This window comes from Gekko japonicus, unplaced genomic scaffold (assembly GCF_001447785.1).
Source record: "Gekko japonicus isolate JY-2015 unplaced genomic scaffold, Gekko_japonicus_V1.1 scaffold213, whole genome shotgun sequence".
Taxonomy (NCBI): Eukaryota; Metazoa; Chordata; class Lepidosauria; order Squamata; family Gekkonidae; genus Gekko; species Gekko japonicus.
Genome location: NW_015172557.1, coordinates 509,534 through 530,655, shown reverse-complemented (window position 1 = coordinate 530,655; position 21,122 = coordinate 509,534). Strand labels below are relative to the sequence as shown.

The 21,122-nt window shown below is 45.1% G+C and overlaps 1 protein-coding gene across 1 annotated transcript in view; it reads right to left on the bottom strand.

The window, feature by feature from the left end:
* Positions 1–21,122, bottom strand: part of VRK2 (vaccinia related kinase 2) — a 68,009-nt gene that overhangs the window by 172 nt on the left and 46,715 nt on the right. Inside the window, exons 10-13 of the mRNA XM_015421202.1 lie at positions 14,748–14,806; positions 13,766–13,944; positions 1,588–1,725; positions 9–123 (exon numbers count right to left, since the gene is read on the bottom strand). Of these exons, the coding sequence (XP_015276688.1) occupies positions 9–123; positions 1,588–1,725; positions 13,766–13,944; positions 14,748–14,806 (491 nt within the window). The remainder of the gene's footprint in view (positions 1–8; positions 124–1,587; positions 1,726–13,765; positions 13,945–14,747; positions 14,807–21,122) is intronic.

Sequence of the window (21,122 nt, the reverse complement as noted above, 5' to 3'; positions counted from 1 at the left end):
GGAAGAGCTAAGCAAAGGTTGACAGACTGGTGGATAAGTAATTCCATTTTGCATGGATTTTTCTTCAATTTTCTGGAAGTTCTTGTGGAATAGACACATCTCAGGTGGAGGTTCTTTTCTTTCCTGAAGAACAAATAAGGTTTCCATCCTTTAATGCAGTTGAACCACAAACATTTAGAGCTGGTATCTTGATGTCTCATAGCTATCGGGGAGGGGGGGAACCAAACAGATGTGGGTAGCATCAATAGCGAAAGAAAGAAAGATTTACAATTAGGGTTATTGTATGTGCATGTATATCTGAATGTAAATGTATGTTGCTGACTGCTACACTGTAGAAACCTTTCTTACATCTGCATTATACAGCATTTTAAACTTTCTTTGAAGTTAGCTGTACTGTGGAACTACCATTTAAACTGATATGCCAAATCTTTTGCAGTTTCATTCACTGCTGCTTAAGGTTTCTGTTGGTACAAGGCTGCTATATCGTAATATCTACAAGAGAGAGACTGAGCTAATATTGTGGGGACCTTGCTTTGGGTGAAACTGCAAGGCATGGAAATAGTCTCTGCAACGTCATGCAATTGGTGTCTTGCTGGAAACAGCTGTTATAATCTAAGGACTGGCCATATATCTACCAACTTTTGATGCCTAGCTAGAGACATTGGTCTGGAGGCCAGTAATTGATTGGTAAGCCCAACTTACTTCTGCTGTAGCTTATAGCCCTCAATTACTTTCTTAATTTTGTTGTAATATAAATGTCCAATCCTCTGTCCAGATCCAGCATGTAGGCTTTCAATGTACCGGGGAAAGAGCATTTGAACTTATTAGGTGCACGTCATGTATAGAGCTGTAGATCAGCCACAGCTGAATTTTCAAATCTACCCCTCCCAAAAAAAAAACCCCTGTACTATATTTAAACAGAAAAGTGAGCTTTAAGTGTGATTTGGGACCATTGGGCATGCTGAAGGAGATACATGCGGACAGGGCCAAAAGGAAGCCCATGCCTGTACAAATGTTCTACATATGCCCAAACACGTTTAAATGTACTTGCCACTTGTGCTAATTAACTTGGCAGTGGCATTATTATACCAAGGATGATGGCAAGGCAAGTGTGCCATTGGTCTAAGTACACTTATAAATGGGTATGCATGCAGGTAGGGGATTTAGTTCTGCCCTGTATAAATTAAGCCTAGTTTTCTCAAACTGTCTGAGCATGTCAGAGAATAATCCTATGAAACGTCTAAACTGAAAGAACTACAATTTGAGCAGCACCATACAAAGTGGATGTGTAAACAGGTTCCAGTGTTCACGAATAAGGCACAGATTCACCATCCTGTTCAACTTTTAAAATGCATAGACTGGGGGCACACTTTTCGTCCAAAAGCACCTCCTATTAAGAGCTCCCCGCACACAGAAAAACTTAATTTCTCAAATAAACCAATAACCTTCCATTGCTGTCCCTCTCTGTTTCTCATCTGCACTTCCCAGGAGCAGGGGGGGAGGGAGCCAGGGCAGCAGAGCTGGGCAAGCAAAGGTTCAAGAAAGCCGTGTACCATTTAAAGCAACACTAAAAAGCAGTCAACTCACTTGAGTCTGAAGGGGCTTGCTCACTTGGACCTGCAGCTGTTCATCTTGTGTTCTCACAGGGGCTTTTCTCTGATAGGCAAGTTTCTTGTTCTCCTTTGTTTCTTTCCCTGGTTTTGGAGTCAGCTTTGGCAAATCTGTCTGTTAAACATACACATTCTGTGACCCCCCTTTCCTGGGCACATGCTACGAAGCACTGCCGATACTGCACAGTTCTGTTTACCTGAATGAGGCTGGCAGGGGTGCCTTAAGCAAGTTCTTCTAGAACAAATGGTATTTGCATAACAGGACTTTGCACTTCTAGTGAAGGAATCACTAGGAATACAACCATGCAAGGAAATGAGAACAGCTATAGAAATAGTAAAAAACATAAACTACCGATACCAGTTCTGTTTAGCTTTTAACAAGGAATACGGCAGTTGCACTGTCCTAAGGCAAGACCTACTTACTGTAAAAATTGTTTCAAGAATTTTTTAAGAACTCTAGATGAATGTCATTAACCTTTACTGACTGTGAAACCAATAAGTCTCTGTCAATTAAGCTCTTATTAACTATATCTAAATAAGTTTTATCATTCTAGATACTGACATTAACTAGAAACACTGCAATAATAGAAAATAGTCAGGACTTCTTCCTTTAGTGAGGTGATCTGACCTCTAAATTGGGTTGCAATGTCTGTACCACAATACTGCTTATCTGTCTCTCAACATACATGGGACTAGTCCAATGGAAGTAATCTCTTAAATAAAGGCGAGTCCACAAACATTGCCATAGCTTACTAGCTGGATTCTGCTCATGTCTACTACCAGCCCCTTTCTCTCACAAAGGACTTCAAGGATTTTTCATTTGCATTGGAGTATGGACCATTGGTACTTACCCGTGAAGAGTCCTTCTCCTCTGAGATGAAGGAGGACATCTTGCTGGGTGTTTCCCACCCTATCCTTAGGGAGGCAGAAACCAAACTTTACTTCCTGTCCTCTCAGTGGGATACGCCCATCAACTCAGTTAGGAACTCCGAAAAGCAGTAAACTGGTAATACAACTGTAAAAGCAATCGACATCGTAACTCGTGCAGCAAGGTAGCAAAGAGAACAGGAAGGATTACATGTGTCACACAGGCATAGATAAGACATATGCCACGAGATAAGTGAAATATAGTAAAATAAGACAGATAAAGGAGAAAAAGGAGACGATGACTTGGGAGTGCCCAAGATGTCCTCCTTCCTCTCAGAGGAGAAGGGCCCTTCACGGGTAAGTACCAATGGTCCATTCTCCCTCTGAGAGGAGGACATCTTGCTGGGACCTTCTAGAGCAGTGTCCATGAATTATGGGTGGGCCATTGTCTAATCTGTTAGGCTTTGCTGAAGGACTTGTCTGCCGAAGGCCGCATCAGCTGAATCAAAAACATCAATCTTGTAGTGTCTTGTGAAGGTAGCGACAGAAGACCATGTAGCGGCTTTGCATATTTCCTCTACTGATACTTGATTAGAGAAGGCCACGCTGGTGGCAGCACTACGGATGGAGTGAGCGGTAATAATTGTTGGAGGGACCAACTTTTGTGCCTTGTAAGCCTCAGCGATGCACAGTTTGAGGGTAGCGCTGATTGTGGAGCTGGACATCTTAGAGCCCTTATTAGGGGGAGAAATCGAGATGAATAGAGACTCAATTTTTGAAACGCCCTGGTTCGATGTAGGAACACTTTCAGGGCATGACGGACGTCCAGTGAATGCCATACACGCTCCTGTGCGCGAGTAGGGTTCGGGCAGAAGGAGGGAAGACAGAGCTCCTGAGATCTGTGGAACCGGGTATTGACCTTAGGTTGAAAGGTGGGGTCGGGAATCAGAACAACTTTGTCTGTATGAAAAATACAAAAATGTGGGCCAGCTGACAGCGCTCCCAGTTCAGACACCCATCAGACCTGGGGGCCAGGGGGATGTCAGGGCATCCGTTGCTTCCGTCTCTTGGTGATAAAACCGAGTGAAGTACCGGGGAACCTGGAAGTTGAGTGGGGAGGCAAATAGGTCCACATCTGGTAGGCTGAAGTTCTCCACTATCATCAGAAAGAGGTCTCTCCGTATAGACCACCCCACCTCCTGTAGTTGGCAACGGCTGAGCCAGTCGGCCTCGGTATTCAGGGAGCCCCTGATATGTTCTGCTTTGATGGAGGCAAGGTTGTGTTCCACCCACATGAAGAGGAGCGTGGCCTCCTTGCGTAGGTGGGTCGATTTGGAGCCGCCCTGGTTGTTGATATATGACTTGGTTGCTATGTTGTCTGCTCGGATCAACACATGAAGTCCCGATACTTGGTGATGGAATTGAAGTAGGGCCAGCCTGACAGCCCGGAGCTCCAAAACGTTGATCGATAGTTTGCTCTTGTGAGTGGACCACAGGCCTCGAGAGGGAACATTGAGGTGGACCGCGCTCCAACCCATCAAGCTTGCATCTGTGACTATCTATTCCCAGTGTGTCATGTAATATGTATGGCCTCTCAGGAGGTTGGACGTTTTGGTCCACCAGGTCATGCTGGATCTTACTACAGAAGGAATGTCTATGGGAACGTCTACGCGACCCAAAATCTTGTGTTGGAAGGGTCTTAGAAGTTGTTGCAAAGGCCTTGAGTGAAGACAGGCCCATGGAACCGTATCGATGCAAGAGATGAAGAGACCCATCAGTCTGGCCAGGGTCATGAGTGAGGCACGTCTGCCCCTGATGATCTGCTTGCAAAGGTTGCATATCGTCTCTGCCTTGGGTTTGGGTAGAAACATCTTGTTTTGTGATGTATCCAAAATCACTCCTAGGTGTTCTAATGTTTGAGACGGAACAAGGCAGCTCTTCACCAAGAAACCATGTGCCTGAAGGCAATGTACAGTGGCCTCTGTATCCTGGATTGACTTGAGGCGAGAGGCGGAGCGAATCAAGAGGTCGTCTAGATATGGATGGACATGGACACCTTGTTCCCTCAGCAGGACAACCGGATGGATCAACATCTTGGAGAATACCCTGGGAGTGGTGGAAAGACCAAACGGAACTGCCAGTGTTGTCCCTGGACGCAGAACCGAAGGAAACGTCTGTGTCTGGCGAAGATGGGAAAGTGGAGGTACACCTCCTGTAGATCAACCGACGTTAGGAATTCGTCCGGTTGGAGAGCCTCTGCTATCGAGCGAAGAGTCTCCATGCGAAAGCGGCATAAGTGGACAAATTTGTTTAGGTATTTTAAGTCCAGTATGGCTCTCCAGCTGCCGTTCCTTTTGGGAACAGTGAAAAAGATCGAATAAACACCCTGTCCCCTTTGATCGAATGGGACAGGCTCGATGGCTAAGATGCTGGCCAGATGTTGCACAGCATCCAGAGATCTTCGACGTGGTCTCTGTGCTTCACACCCATAGGACATCGGCATTGTAGCAAGCTCTTTAATGGATTTTCACGCCCAGACCTCGTGCATGCGCAGGAACCCCACCGTGCATGCCCAGAGGGGAGGGCGCGGACATCCCGCCAATTCCTTTCTTACCGCCGCATTGGAAAGACCTTTTCTCTGTCGGTCTGATCAGTTCGCTTTTTTGGCTATTTGCCTCACGGCTCTTCGGATTTTTTCCTTCCTTTTTCTAACTTTCTTTATTTGTTCTTCAGAAAAAACTTTTTTAAAAAGTTGTTTTTCGTTGAGGGGAAAGTTGCCAGTTACCTCAGTCTGGCCTTCAGGCTTCCCCCACCCCCTTCTCTCTTCTTCCTTTTTAATTTTTATGGAGAAGAAGTGGGGCTTTTTTAACCGTTGTAAAGGTTGTGGCAGTAAACTTGCTCCACCTCTGTATTTTTTGTCTGGGGGAATCTCACCGAACTGAGTCTTGCCGGCACTGTGCGAGGTTTTCGAACCAGACATGAAAAAACCGAGCTGTGCGCCTTAAAGTGGCGCTACTTGAGTTGGAGTTACACCCCCCCTCAGTGATGGAGTCTGAGAGACCATCAACATCTATGGCTCTGGCATCGAAGGCGCAATCCTCCACTTCCACACCGGTGAAGAAGAAGTCCAAGCCAAGTAAGGAGCAAAAGTCCGCAAAAAAGAACTCCTCTAAGTCCCTAAAGGTGGCAAAGAAGGGGAAGGTAGTGGTGTCTGCACTGGGTGATGCCCCTAAAGTGCCTCCCACTCCAACGGCAGTATCGATACCGGAGGTCCACCCCCCTCCACCGATACTGACCATTCAACTCTTGGACTCCCCTATACAACAACTGGAGCATCCTTACTCCGATATCGAGACGGTAGAGCTCCTAAGTCATCACATGGATGCAGAGCCTTCTCCCTCTCCATCCCCGTCATCGACATCGACTGTGTCAGAGGCTCCTGACATCGATTCATGTCGGAATTGACACGCCTCTACTACCACACAGCGTCACCCTCCACGTCTGCATCTCGATCCTGTCGATATCGATGACCGCGATTATGCAGACCGCTCTCAAAGGCAGGCTGTCGCTTTGTCTCCGAGATGCCCACGATCCGGAAGTCGATCCCCCCGAGTCTTTCTACCCCCCCACCTCTGTCTTGGGATCAACGCCAACTGAGGTATCTCTATGGGGCTTATCCACCATCCATGCCTTGGCTGACTCTGGCGGGTTATTCCGACTGGGATCGTTATTCATCCTGCTCTGCCCACAGATCGAGGTTGCCCTACAAATCAAGACATTTAGCATCTCTGTCTTGTCCTCCGGCCGACAATCCTTCCCACCATGTTCCGGAACTCAGTCGTCCTCCCAATCCCCAAGTCGTGCCACCAAAACCCTCAACCACTCTAACAGAGGTCACTCCAGTCCAAATTCCAGATCAGGATTCTTCTGATTCTGTGGAAGATGACTCGGAAGCCTCTGAGGCTCACACCTCTCCTGACCACAAGTCTCCTAACCAGGCTGTCGCAGATGATCTGCCTATATCCCCATCCGACAATCTCACGTTTTTTACGGACCTCATCAAGAGAATGGCTCATTCTTTAGGCCTCTCAGTCGTCCAACATCAGCCGCAGGTGACAGATGCACTCTTCGATATCGTGCAACTGGATACCTCCACTACTTTACTACCCATGTCTACGCTCCTTTTACAAGCCGCAAAAGCACCATGGGAAAAGCCTTCATCAGCCCCAGTGTCAACAAGACGCCTGGACCACGTGTACAGAGTTCAGGAGACCGGAGCTGAATTTTTATTCTCCCACCCTCAGCCAAACTCAATGGTTGTAACATCCTCCTCCAAGTCTACACACTCTGCACCTTCTGACAGGGAAAGTAAGAAATTGGATGCATTCAGCAAACGCTTCTACTACACGGGAGCGTTGGGAGTGAAAACTACTAATTACCTAGCCTGCATGAGCAGATATCAATACACTCTGTGGGAGAGGTTTTCTGAAATCCTAACTCATCTTCCCGAAGACAAGCTTCAGGCAGCCAGAGTTATTTGGAAGGAAGGCATGGTGTTGGCAAAACAGCAGATCAACACTTCAAACCATGCCCTAGACGCATCCTCAAGAACGATGGCCTCTGCAATAGCTTTAAGGAAACATTCCTGGCTACAGAATACCAATCTTCCGCAAGATACTAGGTCTTATGGCGAAACCCTCCCTTTCGATGGCCTTGGTCTCTTCCACAGCACTACCGATACCATCCACGAGGCAACAATACCGTCCTCGCACTTGATCTAGACCCTGGCAAAGCGTACCCCAAGTCGTCAGTCTCCTGACAGACAATGGAGACCATGTACATCTTCAGGAGGCCAAAAGAGCTGTTGCAACTTCCACTGCCTTCCTCCAGCAAGTTCCGTTAACGGACATTTGCAAAGCCGCTACATGGGCTACGCCTAACACCTTCATAAGGCACTACGCCCTAGACGTCTGGAAGAACTCTAATACCAACATGGGACGTCACATTCTATCTTCGGCTACGCAGTAAGGACCTGCCAGCACCCTCCTCCAGGTAGGCCACTGCTCACTAATCTCCCATGGGTGTGAAGCACAGAGACCATGTCGAAGATAAACAGGTTGCTTACCTGTAACTGATGATCTTCGAGTGGTCATCTGTGCATTCACACCACCCGCCCTCCTTCCCCGCTGCTGTCAGCTTCTACATTTTCAATAGGGGTTGATTTGCGGCGGTTTGCAGGAACTGGTGGGATGTCCGCGCCCTCCCCTCTGGGCATGTGCGGTGGGGTTCCTTCGCATGCCTGAGGTCTGGGCGCGAAAATCCGTTAAAGAGCTTGCTACAATGGCGATCGATCCAGCGCATGTGCACTGAATCCCATGGGTGTGAATGCAGAGATGACCACTCGAAGATAATCAGTTACCTGTTTTTCTTTGCAGTTTGTCTTGGTGTTTTATAAGTGAAGAGAGGACGTAGCAGTCCGGGGGTTTGCTCTGAAATTGGATGGAATATCCGTTTGCCGTAATTTCCCTGGACCAGGCATCTGTGTTAGACTCTACCCAAGCTCGATGAAACATGAGCAGACGTCCTCCCACAGGCACTGATTCGTAGTCATGCAGTGGAGGATTTATTTCCTCTCCCAGACTTATTGTCTCTTGGAGGGAAGGAGCTGCCCGGCCTGTTGTGGAAAGGGTTGCATCTGAAGTTTTGTCTCGAGGTCCCCCAGAAGGGGCGTCTCCCATCTCTATTGAATCTGTAGGAAGACCTTGAACCTCGAAATGAGAAGTTGCCCATACCTCGCCTGTCTGCTCTTCCCAGCAAACGTGGCATGGCTTTCTTTTTATCCTTTGTTTCTACAAGGATTTTGTCTAAGGAATCCCCAAAGAGGGGATTCATCATTGGCTGTGTCATCTGCTTTAGGTCTAGGAATAAGCTTTAAGGTGGACATGGTCTTTTTGAGCAAGTACATATATTCCTCAGGTTTAAAAAAGCGCATGGAAGGGTCAGGGACCTCCACTTCCTCTTCTTCCTCCTCATCCGAGAGGAACTCGCCTTCCTCCTATTTCACTCTCCTCCGTCTGAAACAGATCCCACTGGGGGTCTGCGCTCAAGGAGCAATGGTGGCTCTTTCTAGCTGCCGTTGTTGGCCAGCGGGGTCTGTGGTCCTCTGAGCAGTCATGACCAAACTCCCCCTGGGGGTAGTGGCTGGGTTGGGAGGCGGGGATCTGGGAACGATTCCCCTGGGAGTCCCTGCGCAGGGTAGCTAGCTCCTCTCTCATCGTTTCTCTAAAGAATTGGATTACATCTGGTGTTAAGAGAGGGTTCCCCCCCAACCAGTGTTACTCACAAGTAGACCGGCAGGAGGAGCGCCATTGCAGCGATCCACCGAAGCTTGGGACCCCCTCAGGGTTTGAGCCTTGGCTTATGGAAGCAGCGAAAGCTGCCCCGTAGCCTTCTACCCCTTGTTCGGGGTGAGTGCACTTTGCCACTTGATTCAAAATGGCGCCCGCAACGTACTCAGTGTTGGGAGAGCAGGGCTGTTTTTTAGCGCCTGTGTCTTTTGGTGCGGAAGAACTCGCCGCGGCAGCGGGAGTATTAGACATGGCTGTGGCTGAATTAGAGGTGCGCTGAGCTGAAAGAAATTCTTCCCGTCTCATCTTCAGAGAAAAAATTGTCAGAGTCTTCCCTATCCGACATACCCCGTTCGGGGAGGCGGTAATTAGAAATAAAGGTGAAGGATCAAGGAAATAGTTAAGAAAATTTTTTAAGATTAGGAATAAGTCAGAAAAGAAAAATCAAGGGGAAAATGCTGCAAAGCACGCGTTCCAATGATGAGCTGCTCTCCCTAACGAGGCAGGAACTAAACTGAGTTGATGGGCGTGTCCCACCGAGAGGACAGGAAGTAAAGTTTGGTTCTTGCCTCCCTAAGGATAGGGTGGGAAACACCCAGCAAGATGTCCTCCTCTCAGCGAGTGAAGGTGGTGTAATGGATTAGGATTTGAGAGAGACAGTTTTGGATCCACAGTCTGCCAGGGAAGCTGGCTGGGTGATCTTAGGCCAGTCACTTCTCTCAGTTTAACCTACCTCATAGGGTTGTTGTGAGAATAAAATGGAAAACATTGTAAATCATTTTGGGTTCCCATGGGGGCGAAAAAGTGAATAAATAACAAAGGTAAATAAATAACAATGGAAAGGTTCCTGCTGTTTCTTCTCCTGCACAGGGGAAGGAATGTTTCATGAGGCATCTTTGTCAGTGGTACATACTCCTGCTGAGCAGATGCGAATACGCTGCATAAATAACGTGAATAACGTGTAGGTGAATGCAGCTAAGACATTTTGCAGGCTACAGCTGATTCTACCAACAAACTCATGACATACTGATAAATGTGGCAATATCCCTTTTGGAGAAGGGTATTTAAGCAGTTAAAATGGTAACCAGTAAGTAACTTAAATATATTCCAAGCCTACAGCTGAAGTCATGTAGCAACCTATGGAAGTTAAGTGGTCCCACCATCTGGAAGCTGTTTCTTATTCCCTTCATTACTTTGTATGTATCTTATTCACATGCAGAGTTGAGTGAAGCCCAGTATTTCCAAACACCAAAGTGCTGGGAAATCTGAACTCTTCAGAAAGAGGACTTCACTGTTTTCATCCTCAATTTACTAGTGACTCGCATCACATGGCTGTTTTAAAATTCTCCTGAGCTAAAAAACATCTCAAGCTAGAGATGATAAAAGTATGCATTTCATTCTATAATGAAAGAGAATATTAGAAATCCCCCATGAAAATGCCAAGGGAGATAAGGACTAGGATCCAGTCATCTGCAAACAGCACAGCTTTCTCTGACCTTGTTATTGGCCATTAAAAATGTTTCTGCTTCTGTCTAAGGAACAGAAGCTGTGATAATTGACACTTTGCTCATGGACTTTAAATGGGGTTATGCACTTGCAAACAGGAAATACTGTCGCACTTCTCAATTTTCTTACAATCAAAGTTCATCAGCATCTTGCTTGGCAGCAATATCCAAGCTAAGTTTGAAGGTAAATAAGAATAGTTTTTGTATCTTCTGCTGAAGTAGAAGGTAAAAAGGAACCTTGTTGCATTGTCTATTCATACAGCTGATTTTCAATTTTCAATCCAAGAACAAAATTTGCAATGCTTATTCTTTGGAATGTTCACACCTTTAGAGAAAATGCATTACATGTTTTTTTAAAAGTCATGCAAGGCTGATGTAACTGTGTCTGTATAAGATAGCCATGCCACAACCTCACCACTCTCTGATCTCTCAAAGCTGGGTTGTGGTCAGAATTTTAGAGATTAATGTTTACCCTTTAAATGTAGAATATTTACGAGAAAGGAGGACATGTATGCTTTTTATTTAAAAATCCCATTTACATATGCTACTGTTTTCTGTATAATTGTGATTCTGGTTCACTTAATCTGTTCAAGAGTAACTAGAGTAACTAGAGTGATTTTAAATAAAAGAGTTATTATGGAGTTATCATTGGCTGGTATACAAGTTTTTTACGAACACCTGGAATAAACCTGACCTCTTTCCATTAAGAAGTCTAGTACCTGAACTGAACAAATATTAGACTGATCATTCTTCACACAGAAGAGAGAAGAGTTGCTTTTTTATACACTGCTTTTTTCTCTAATTTAAGGAGTCTCAAAGTGGAATACAATCACCTTCTTTTCCTCTCCCCACAACAGATACTCTGTGAGGTTGGTGGGTCTGAGAGAGCTCTGAGAGAACTGTGACTGACTCAAGGTCACCCAGTTGGCTTCATGTGGAGGAGGAGGAGGAGTGGGGGAATCAAATCCAGTTCTCCAGATTAGAGTTTGTTGCTCTTAACCACTACACCACACAGCCTTGTGGTTTAGTAGTTAATGTGTTGCTTTAAGACAGTCAAAACCACTTCCAGTTTCCATGCACCTTTGTAACATAATGCCCTTTGCCAGAAGTACAAGTAACAAGTCTTAACACTTTTACGTTCTGAATAACCCAAAAGCACAGCAAAACCCAAGTGACATTCTAGTTTTCTTCTAGCCTTATCCTAAAATACAGTGTTTATTTTATTAGAAATTTACATCCCACTTTCTAATTTTCAAAACCCTAAGGCAGCTTAGGGACAAAGACGGTGTGTCATCAAAGAAGACGATGTAGTGAAGTTCTCCACAATCCAGTCTAATTTTGTCATGAAGAAAAGGGTAAGCACAGCCAAAGCTTGCCTCTCATCTATGAGCCAGGATCCAAACCACGGAACCCATTCAGTGAGTCCAAGGGGGATTTAAACTTCTCTGCTCCCGGGCTGAGCACACTCCAAGTAGTTTTCTGAATCCCAGCCATTATCAAGAGAAATAAATGCCTTTCTAAAACAGCAGAAAAAACACCTTCACCTTCTCCCTTCAGTAGCACAGTTTTGAAGAAATAAATGCAACCCAACTTATAACAACTTCATGAGGCATACTGTTCTGGCTTTCATAGTCAATGGCTAATTCTTACATCTGCATTTTTACTGGGGGGAAAACCCAGATTAGTCAAAATCCACATTGGACAGTGGATGCTTTAACAACAACAAAAAGCTGCCACAACTGTTATATTTCAATTAAGTTTAGAAAACTACAAATTGCAGAAACAAGAAAGCTGCTGCTCAAATTAGCATAGATTAAATGGTGACCACAACAGCAAGCAAAATACCGTCAAAGAAATGGCTTTTTGCTTTGTTGTAAAAGTGATAAAAAATACCAAAGTCTATAAAACTCAGAGGGAAAAAGTCTTTGTAATTACCAAGATCAAAATCCAGTGGCTTTTTATTAAACATGAACTTTTGTTCTGCTTTTCCACACAACGTAAATAGTGCTGACAATTGGGTTTGCGAAGGCACTCGCTACAATAAAATGTAATTGTATCATGAGAGAAAGGTGACAATCGGGAGATCATGAAAAAATTACATATTCTCACTGGTAGTTAATTAGCCATGCAAAAGCCCCTCAAACAGACATTCTCTTCTATTAGGAATGATTACTATGCAGACCTACAGATGTCAATACCGGAGTCATTCAAATACTTCTTTCGCTACTAATTGAAGGTTGTAAAGCTCTGGTGCCAAGGTTTGGCTTCCAAAGAGCTAATTTATGACTAGGTGGCTATTTTATGTCTTCAGTTGCTGCAGCTACAAAAAAGTCAGCAAATCAGAACCATCTGTGCGCTGAGATTTGAATCACCATTCATCTTGAAGCTGATCCGTCACATTAGTTTGCATCCCGCATTTTTTGGCTTGTGTCTGCCAGTGACGGTCCAAAGTTCACTAGGAGTACTGAAAGTGAATGATGCCACGGTGCTGCCTCGTTCAACATACATCAGCAGAAGGCTGCGGCCGTCTCCATACAAGAGACAACCATACCGGAAATTTCTAATCAGGCTTAGTCAATGCTGCTAATTACATCGATATAAGTGTATTAAAAACAAAGGGATCTGATCTGGAAAATGGCAGAAAAGGAGAATTCTCACTTCAACTCAAGCAAAACCACTGAAATCCAAGAATTTTAAAGAAGCCACCCTCAGAAGGTGAAAAAAAGAAGCACACAGTTGCACCAATAAAGGCAATGTGACTTTTAAGCTGTTCCGTAAGAGACACCTGGCATTCAGGCCTCCCCCATCCTTGACTTCCCCCTCTGTCCTGAAAGTAAATAAATCTGCACAGGTCTGCGGCTTTGAGGCCATAGGCTGTGGGTCAAAAGAGCTTACGGTGGTTTTCTCCTTCGTAAGGGCTGATATCCAACTTTTGAGCAAATCCAGGGAAATCAGAATTTAGAAATATATTTGAGACACAGCAACTATTGCCAGTGTATCTGTTTCAGATCTTCAGCTAGTTCCTTGCGTAAAGAGTTGCAGGAAAAACCATCCTCAAACTGTAAACAGGTCATTATGCAAGTTAAACAAGTAACTCTTGAAGGATAGTAGCATTACTTAACTATTACAAATGATAAATGCTACTTGCTATTTGTAGTCTTCTCCAAAATAATATGCTCCCCCTGAAAAATGCTTATAAAACAACAAACATATCTCAAAGAATAGAACACAGAATACATTTTCAGTGTATCTGAAGTATGCATGCACACAAAAGCTTGTACCCAGAATTAAACTTCCTTGGTCTTAAAGGTGCCATTGGACTCAAACTCTGTTTTATTGCTTTATTTAGACCAAAACGGCTACCCACCTGAATCTAATTTCAAAGCATAGTTTCTGGTACTTTTCTGGTCTTGACCATTCTTGTTTCATTACTTACTTTCCTGGGTTTAGCTGCATGTTCAGTCAGAGCACTTGTAACAGTGATAACACTGAAAGGATCGTAACAATGTCCTCTCTGTTCCAGGCCACTTAAGAGGATTTTCTTCATCATCTCATACTCTGGCTTTTCATCATATGCTAATTCAGAAGCAGTTTTCAAAAATGTGGCTATTTCACCTGTAACACACAAAGTTTCACTGGCTTGAGATCAAAGGCTTCCAAACTTTCTGGGTCAAACATTTTTATTTGTTAGCAAGCATTCATATGGCAAGTCTACAGTTAGGTTCTGAATTAGAAAGCAACCAGGTACATCCATAGCCTTGCCTGATCATTTTTCAGTGGCCATTTATAAAGATGGATACTGAAGTTTAGCTGTGAAGTCACTCCGAAATAGGTAACTGGGAAACCATATTTCTATGATGGTCAACATTTCAAAACTAAATGATGTACAGTGGGAACCTACAGAAGAGCATACTGTTCTTTGTAGATTAGAGAATGTGAGTCTCAGGAAAAAAGACAAAAATACCGCCCCCCCCCCCCACACACACACTGCTGTTCCCGCAGGACCCCAGGAATAGCCTGGGGAAAATCAGTGCTCTCCCACAGGAGAGGGGAATTGGCAAAGACCACTGCCCTTGTGCCTGTGGAAGTTCTAGGTGGGATTCAAGATAACAAAATTAAACCATTGAGCATGGAGGATAATAAGTTTTATCATACTTGTGTTTTCTTCCATCAGTACTTAGCTGAGCAGAGTGATAACATACAAGGGGTTAGATCCTGTCTAAAATTTCTGTGTGGGGTTTTTTTGGGGGGGGGCTTTTGTTGATTTCCCCCCTCTGACAGCAGAATTCTTGAAAAAACCATCTATAACAAGCACAAACCAATTTGATAATTAAAACTAAATGGACAGTAAGATGTCCAGAAAACGGAGCACTCTGGGTTCATACTCAGAGGAAAGGCACCCAATGCTTGTCCCTTACCACAGCTTGTTCCTGGAGGAGCCCACCTGGTCACTGAATCTGGGAGTTCATCCAGGAGCCTGAAACAATGAGGAAGCATCAAGAGAAAGACTGGGGAGGTAAAGCAGGCAAGTCTCTTTCAGAAAGCTGGAGACTGCTGGAAATCCCAACTTTCCAGGGGGAAGAGAAGTTGTGAGCAGCCAGCAAGTCACTCCAGATCTTCCAAGCCACTATTTTAACTATTTGGCGAGCACAGCTACAAGCAGTCGTCTGAGCAGAATTACAGCCCAAGGAAGCAAAGTCGCTCTCCGGAGTCCTTGCCAAGTGCTTTGCAATTTTATGAGAGAGGGAAAAATCCCCTTGGGATGAATTCACTTTCTTTACTCTCAGACCAAAAGATTAATGGTGATCTCTTTCAAAGTTCAGTAGAGTTCACTGCCTGCTTCTTGTTGATCACAGCTAGTTTGTGTACTCTAATGGCAATATGTAGATAAGTAAATTAATTATACTTCTAAAGTCACGCCAAATTATTTGCCCTTCATACTGAGTTGCTGAATTTCTTGGGAGCTTTCCACAGTGGCACTGAGAGCCAAGGTAGGTTGTACCAAACATGGTGCCCACGATTTAACCACAAGATCTAAAGCACATTAACATATCTGAACATTAGAGGTATGTCTACTGCATGCTTTCAGATTCATGAGCCCCTTTGAACTGTTATCGGACAGACCTGTTTTCTCCTTCCTTATACCAGAATTGTCTCCTCTCCACATCATAGCCAAGCTTCCCTAAAAACCAATTCAAACATTAAGTTTCTCCTGAATAAAGGGCAAGATGCCTAGACACGGTAGGTCCTCTGTGGGGAGGGGGGTCCTGTTGCTTGCTGCGAAGAGAAAGGTAGCCCTTTCCTAAGATTGGGTGGGATCTATAAGCCACTGCCTTAATTTTAATATCTCATAATTTGCCCTTCCCCAGAAGTTGGGCATCCTTGCTGGCTTGTCTGTTGATGGCGTAGAAGCAGCTTACAGAAAGATACATGCATAGGCCTGCCAGGACATCATCATTTCAACAGAAAAACAGGCACCCAGCCTGGATGCATTCCGATACAACGACAAATCCATGGGCCGCCATTACATGGATGAGCCTCGGGAATTATTGGATGTGTCTGGTCTCCTTGTACTGAAGGCTTCCGCATTCCCCCAAAGTTGCAATTCCTTCTCTTGCCTAAATCAAGAGGAAGCAGAAGCACCACTGGGTCCTTCCTCCACTACGTGGAGATTCCACTTATACTGGGATCAATTCTAGTGAGGGGAGGAAGAGGTTAAGGACTAGTCTAGAAAACAGAAAGCTTAGCAAGGATTACAAGTGGGCTGAGAGCCATCTTAGCACATTCCCAGATGTGTACACAGAGTCGGTATACTACACATTCAGCAAGTCACTTTTATCCTCATAGCAACAACAAAACCCCTGCACCTAATCAGCCCTGTGTAACATTCGTAACCCCCAAGATGAGAGCTCGTGACCTGGGTCTTGAAGTAGTGACTGGAAGCAGCCCTGAGTGACCCTGCCGGAGCCAACAGCTGGTCAACGAGGCTCTCTCTAATGGGTCACAGGCAGCTTCCCAAACTCACTTTCTTGAAATCCTCCCAGCCTAACCTATCCCAGGGGGCTGCCAACATGACAACTTTCCCAGCTGATTGTTAATTATGCTTTTATTATTATTGTTTTAATCTCTGTGAGTTTCTTGGTTCTCTGCAAATTAGAGGCAATGATTCGAAGACACTTTTTACTGCCCACTAGAGGTTTCCTTGGCAAAGTTGAGAGAAGATTTTATTTACAACCTGCAAACTCCCCCCCCTCAAAAAAGCAGCTTCCCTTTTCATATCAGCAACTTGAAAGCAGCTGATGACACTCAGCAAACACCGAGCAGACTGGCCAGGCAGGCTTGAAAACACCTTGCCAAAGTTTGAAAGGAGCTGCACTTTGGGGCCTACCCTGTGCTTGTGCTTCCTTATGCCAGAGGGCACTCCCCTTGTGCCTGGAAGCATCGCAGATGGACATGAAGTATATCTGGAAACCTTGAGTTTGGTGTTTTACTGGGGGCCAAGCTTGATACTCAGGGGAGACGCCAATGTCTGAGTCTCTGAACATCTAAAAAGGTGTGTGGCCAGGATGAGGATGGGCAAGAAAGAAGCCATGGATAGTGAAATAATGCCCACCACTTCTCCCCTCTTAACCAGAGCCTAGGTTCAGGTTTGGTACAGGAATGGAAAAGAGCTTATCAAGAGAAGGATTAAGCAGCCTCACTGCCGTCCTCCCTTTCCAAATTATGACCCTCCCCATCACCCCACCACTTTTGAGGTGTTCAGAAAATTTGGTACTAAGAGGAGGGCCAATCCATACTATGCACAACCCTAACATTTCCCCCAAATGAGATGAAACTAAGTGATAGCTACTTTGAGCCCTGAAGGGACAAAGACAAGGTCTCAGTTCCCCTGGCCCTCTAGAGTTGTCAGTCCCCTCCTACCTCACACAGTTCTCAAGGATTTCGCATACAGAACTTGCAATTCACAGACAGCTGCCTGGAATCATGCTCAGAGCTGTTAAACGTGAAGGGCTGGTTTGCTGGAGGAATCATTTTCTGCTACTCTGCAGCCTCTGTGGTGATTCTTTCCTTGGCTGGTTTCCAGTATTCCACACACCAGCCCCTGAACATCAGTTGTGGGCAGGAGAGATAAAAGCCCTGAACTCTGCAGGCTCAAAGATGCACCGCCTTACTTTCCATACAGATAGGGCACCCCTTCTACCTTCGTTGAAGGCTTATTTCCTTTCTGGAAGTGGGCAAGGAGGATGGAAGGCTTGTTTTTTTTAAAAAAACCCAAAAAATCAACAATATATGGGTTTTCCGGACCAAAACGGTTGACAGCTTAAGTACAAGAATTTAGTTCAATAACCGAAAAGATTCTGGCCAGAATTACTTTAAATTTATATAGGAAAATATTTTTGATGCAAAACGGATGGGGGGAAATGTTCTCTGAATGATCCCCTTCAAGTTTTGTTTTTGGTGCCTTCTCTTTATGTTTAGTGGCCCTATCTCAGCAGATGCATCACAGCCAGCTGTGTTTTCTCAAAACTTCGAAAACAGGGCTCTTCTGGGATCAAATTACCAACACTGTGGCATCACGGAGTCACAACGCTGATCAGATTCATCTACAAGACATCAAATATCTATGACATCTTTGTCCCATCCTTCCTCCGAGGAGGTCAGGGCAACTTACACGGTTTTCTCATCCTCAGCTTTATCTTCACAGCAACCCTCTGAGGTAGGCTAGGCTGGAAGAATAGTTGCCCAAAGGTCCCCAAAGATAATCTCAAATGAGAATCTGAAACCAGGTCTTGCCTGGTTATCATCTGACACTAACCACACTGGCTCTTAAACAGATTGAAGACGATGATGCTTCATGCTGAAATGGGAGGTGAAATTCTTTTCAAGCACACATATGTGTTACAATTAACTTTCAACACTTGGAACGGGGTACTTCCATTCATATACTGACTATCCCGGATACGTTTTGGAGCCCATCACAAGACTGATGGTGCAATCCTATGCAGAGTGACTCCAGTCTCAGGCCCAAACTACATGTTATGATTCGTAATGTGTAGGGTCTAGTTTCCCTTGACCTGACTGACTGAATAGGCTACATTTGCAGCCCTTAATGGGGCAAATGATACTCTCCCGGGCATGAGAGAAGGAAGGTTCGTTTGAGTCAGGAATGCTGAAGCCCGCCCCCGTCCCCGCCACATGCACCACTGTTCTGATCAAAATCACGAACCCAGACACTTGGAAAATGAGCTCCCCTCTTCTTGCCATCTCCGCGTTAGTTTGGAGGAACCCAGAGCCTACAGGTCATGTTACAAATCACAACATGTAGCTTAGCTTAGTTGGTTTATTTCAGCGGATGTAGACTGGAGTAACTCTACATAGTACTGCACCATGAAAGGTGGCAAGGGCAACTCACCCATCATTTCCCACCCACTGAGATCTGAAACACCTATTATTTTCTGGCATCGCCACCATTAACATTCTGTCTTCTAAAGTCCAAAACTTTATACTATCCCTTGTGTACCCAAACCAACTTGAGCTTCACTTTTTAGTTCCGTCACAGTTATCTCCCCCACAATGCAATCCGGCAGAAGTTTATATACACCAGAAAGCCTCAGGATCTGTAATTCCCAGAGCCTTGTTTCTAGGTCCAGGGATGGTCAACTGGCCCGCAAAGGCCTACCACCAGGGTACGGTGTATGAACTACTTAGACACTCTCCTTTATAGCAAAGCTGGTGTGTGTTTTGCAGAAGGCAAGCAGGTCCCAGGCCCTGGAAACCTTTTTGTCCTCGGGCTATTTGGGAATTTTAGAAAACACAGCAGGCTTGACACTGCTCCGGGCCCCGCTCCCTCCCTCCCTCGTTTAAAAGCACACACACATAAAACAGGCAGGACTTGAGCCTCCCACCAAGTCTCCCCTTACAGAGGCTGACCTAAGTCACCAAGAATTCCCAATCCCTCTAACAGATTTTCATCCCGTTCTTCCTCCAAGGAGCTCAGAGCACCATGTGTCACAACCCTGTGAGGTAGGTTAGGCTGAGACAGAGTGTCCAGCCCTGGGTCACTCAGTGAGCTCCACGGGGGAGTGGGGATTTGAACCCAAGTCTCCCAGACTCTAGGAGAGCATTTGAACCTCTATGCAACACTGGCCCTCAACTATTAAAGCCATGTTGCAGGGGTAGGCTGTACAACTCAGCTCCACCCCTGTTAAGAGAGCCATCCTGCAGAAACTGCCGACAATTCGTTTCTAGTATATTCCTGTAACATTTCCTCCCCAAGACTAATGGCAGCCTGCGTGCAGCATGAAAAACTTGCTCCGGTTTCCAGAGAGATTTATGTTCTTAAGTTGCTAGTTGCAACTTTTGCCCCCTGCCCATATCGTCCACGCTATGCTACAATTCCTCCCTCAACCTCCCAGTTTTCAAGATTAAAGAGTACAACTGATTCAAAAAATGTAAGCACTCTGAGCTTATGGATTGAGCGTGTGTGGTGGTGGTGGGTAACTACTGGCCCACTAAGGAGCTAATTCTCAACTCTAGAATTAATAAAGCAGCTTGATTGATCACATTGACTGGATGTTGACCTAGATAAGGGATAGTTTGTGGGGGACTCTGCTGGTCAGAGCTACTATAGGAGAAATGTTAAACAATATTGCACAGAATCAACATTTACAGATGCAATCTGTATTACCCACAACCTGCAGACTAACCTCCCTCTTTCTCTTCCCCCCTCTGCAAGGGGCTGGTGCCAGACGGAATGTGCAGATTGATTTCTGCAGATCATCTATCCCTGTTGTCTACCTCTGTTCTGACTTGCCCTACTTAGAAGTTTGCAGCTGCCTTTGCCACTTGCAAGGGCTCCACTGCAAAGTAGCTGGTGCTCAATATGACAAAAACTGGTTTAGGAGAGGTCACACAAGAAACTAGCTTGCTCAAGTCCCCCCAGCAACAGCAAAGTGGCAACAGCACGCTGGATGTTTGAGTGACTAAATACAATTTACATGCTCGGGATGGGATTTTCCTATTCATTTTCTTTCACATTTATGAATCAACATTCTCCAAGCACCCAAAGAGGCATACAAGGAATGAACAAGAAGCACTTTTAAGAAACAGGGGTCATAGTAAAATCCCCCCATTCAGCTTTCAAATCAGTGCAATGTTAAAACACTGGTGTCAACTGAGCTACCAGGCTAGTTACAATTAAGTGCCCTTGAAACTTAACGAATCAAGTTAGCTTCCAAATCTAACTTTAGCTGTATCAGCCCAACGTAATATTTTCTGCGGAAAGGTAAATCATTGCATCTGGTTTACAAGTTAACACTTGGTGCCTAATCTTTTAACATTTATTAGGCTAGTCTTTACATGAGGCTGAAACATTAGCCAGAAGAAATGGCAAACCGTGGTTTGCTAATGCATGGATATAGGTGGGGCTACTCTCAGATGCAGCCCTGATCTGGATAGCCTGGGCTAGCCCGATCTTATCAGATCTCAGAAGCTAAGCAGGGTTAGATCTGGTTAATATTTGGATGGGAAACCACCAAGGAAGTCCAAGGTCATGACACAGAGGCTGGCAACGGCAAAGCACCTCTGAACATCTCTTGCCTTGAAAACCTCATGGGGTTGCCATGATTCAGCCACAACTTGATGGCCCTTTCTACCACCGCTATTTTCATGCACATGCTCCCGACCCTCCCTGTTTGTACACAGCCAAATTTCAGTTTTGTAGCAAACCACAGTTTGCCATTAAAGTCTCAACAGAAAAAAAGCTACGGTCCATGCTTCCTTGCAAACCAGGA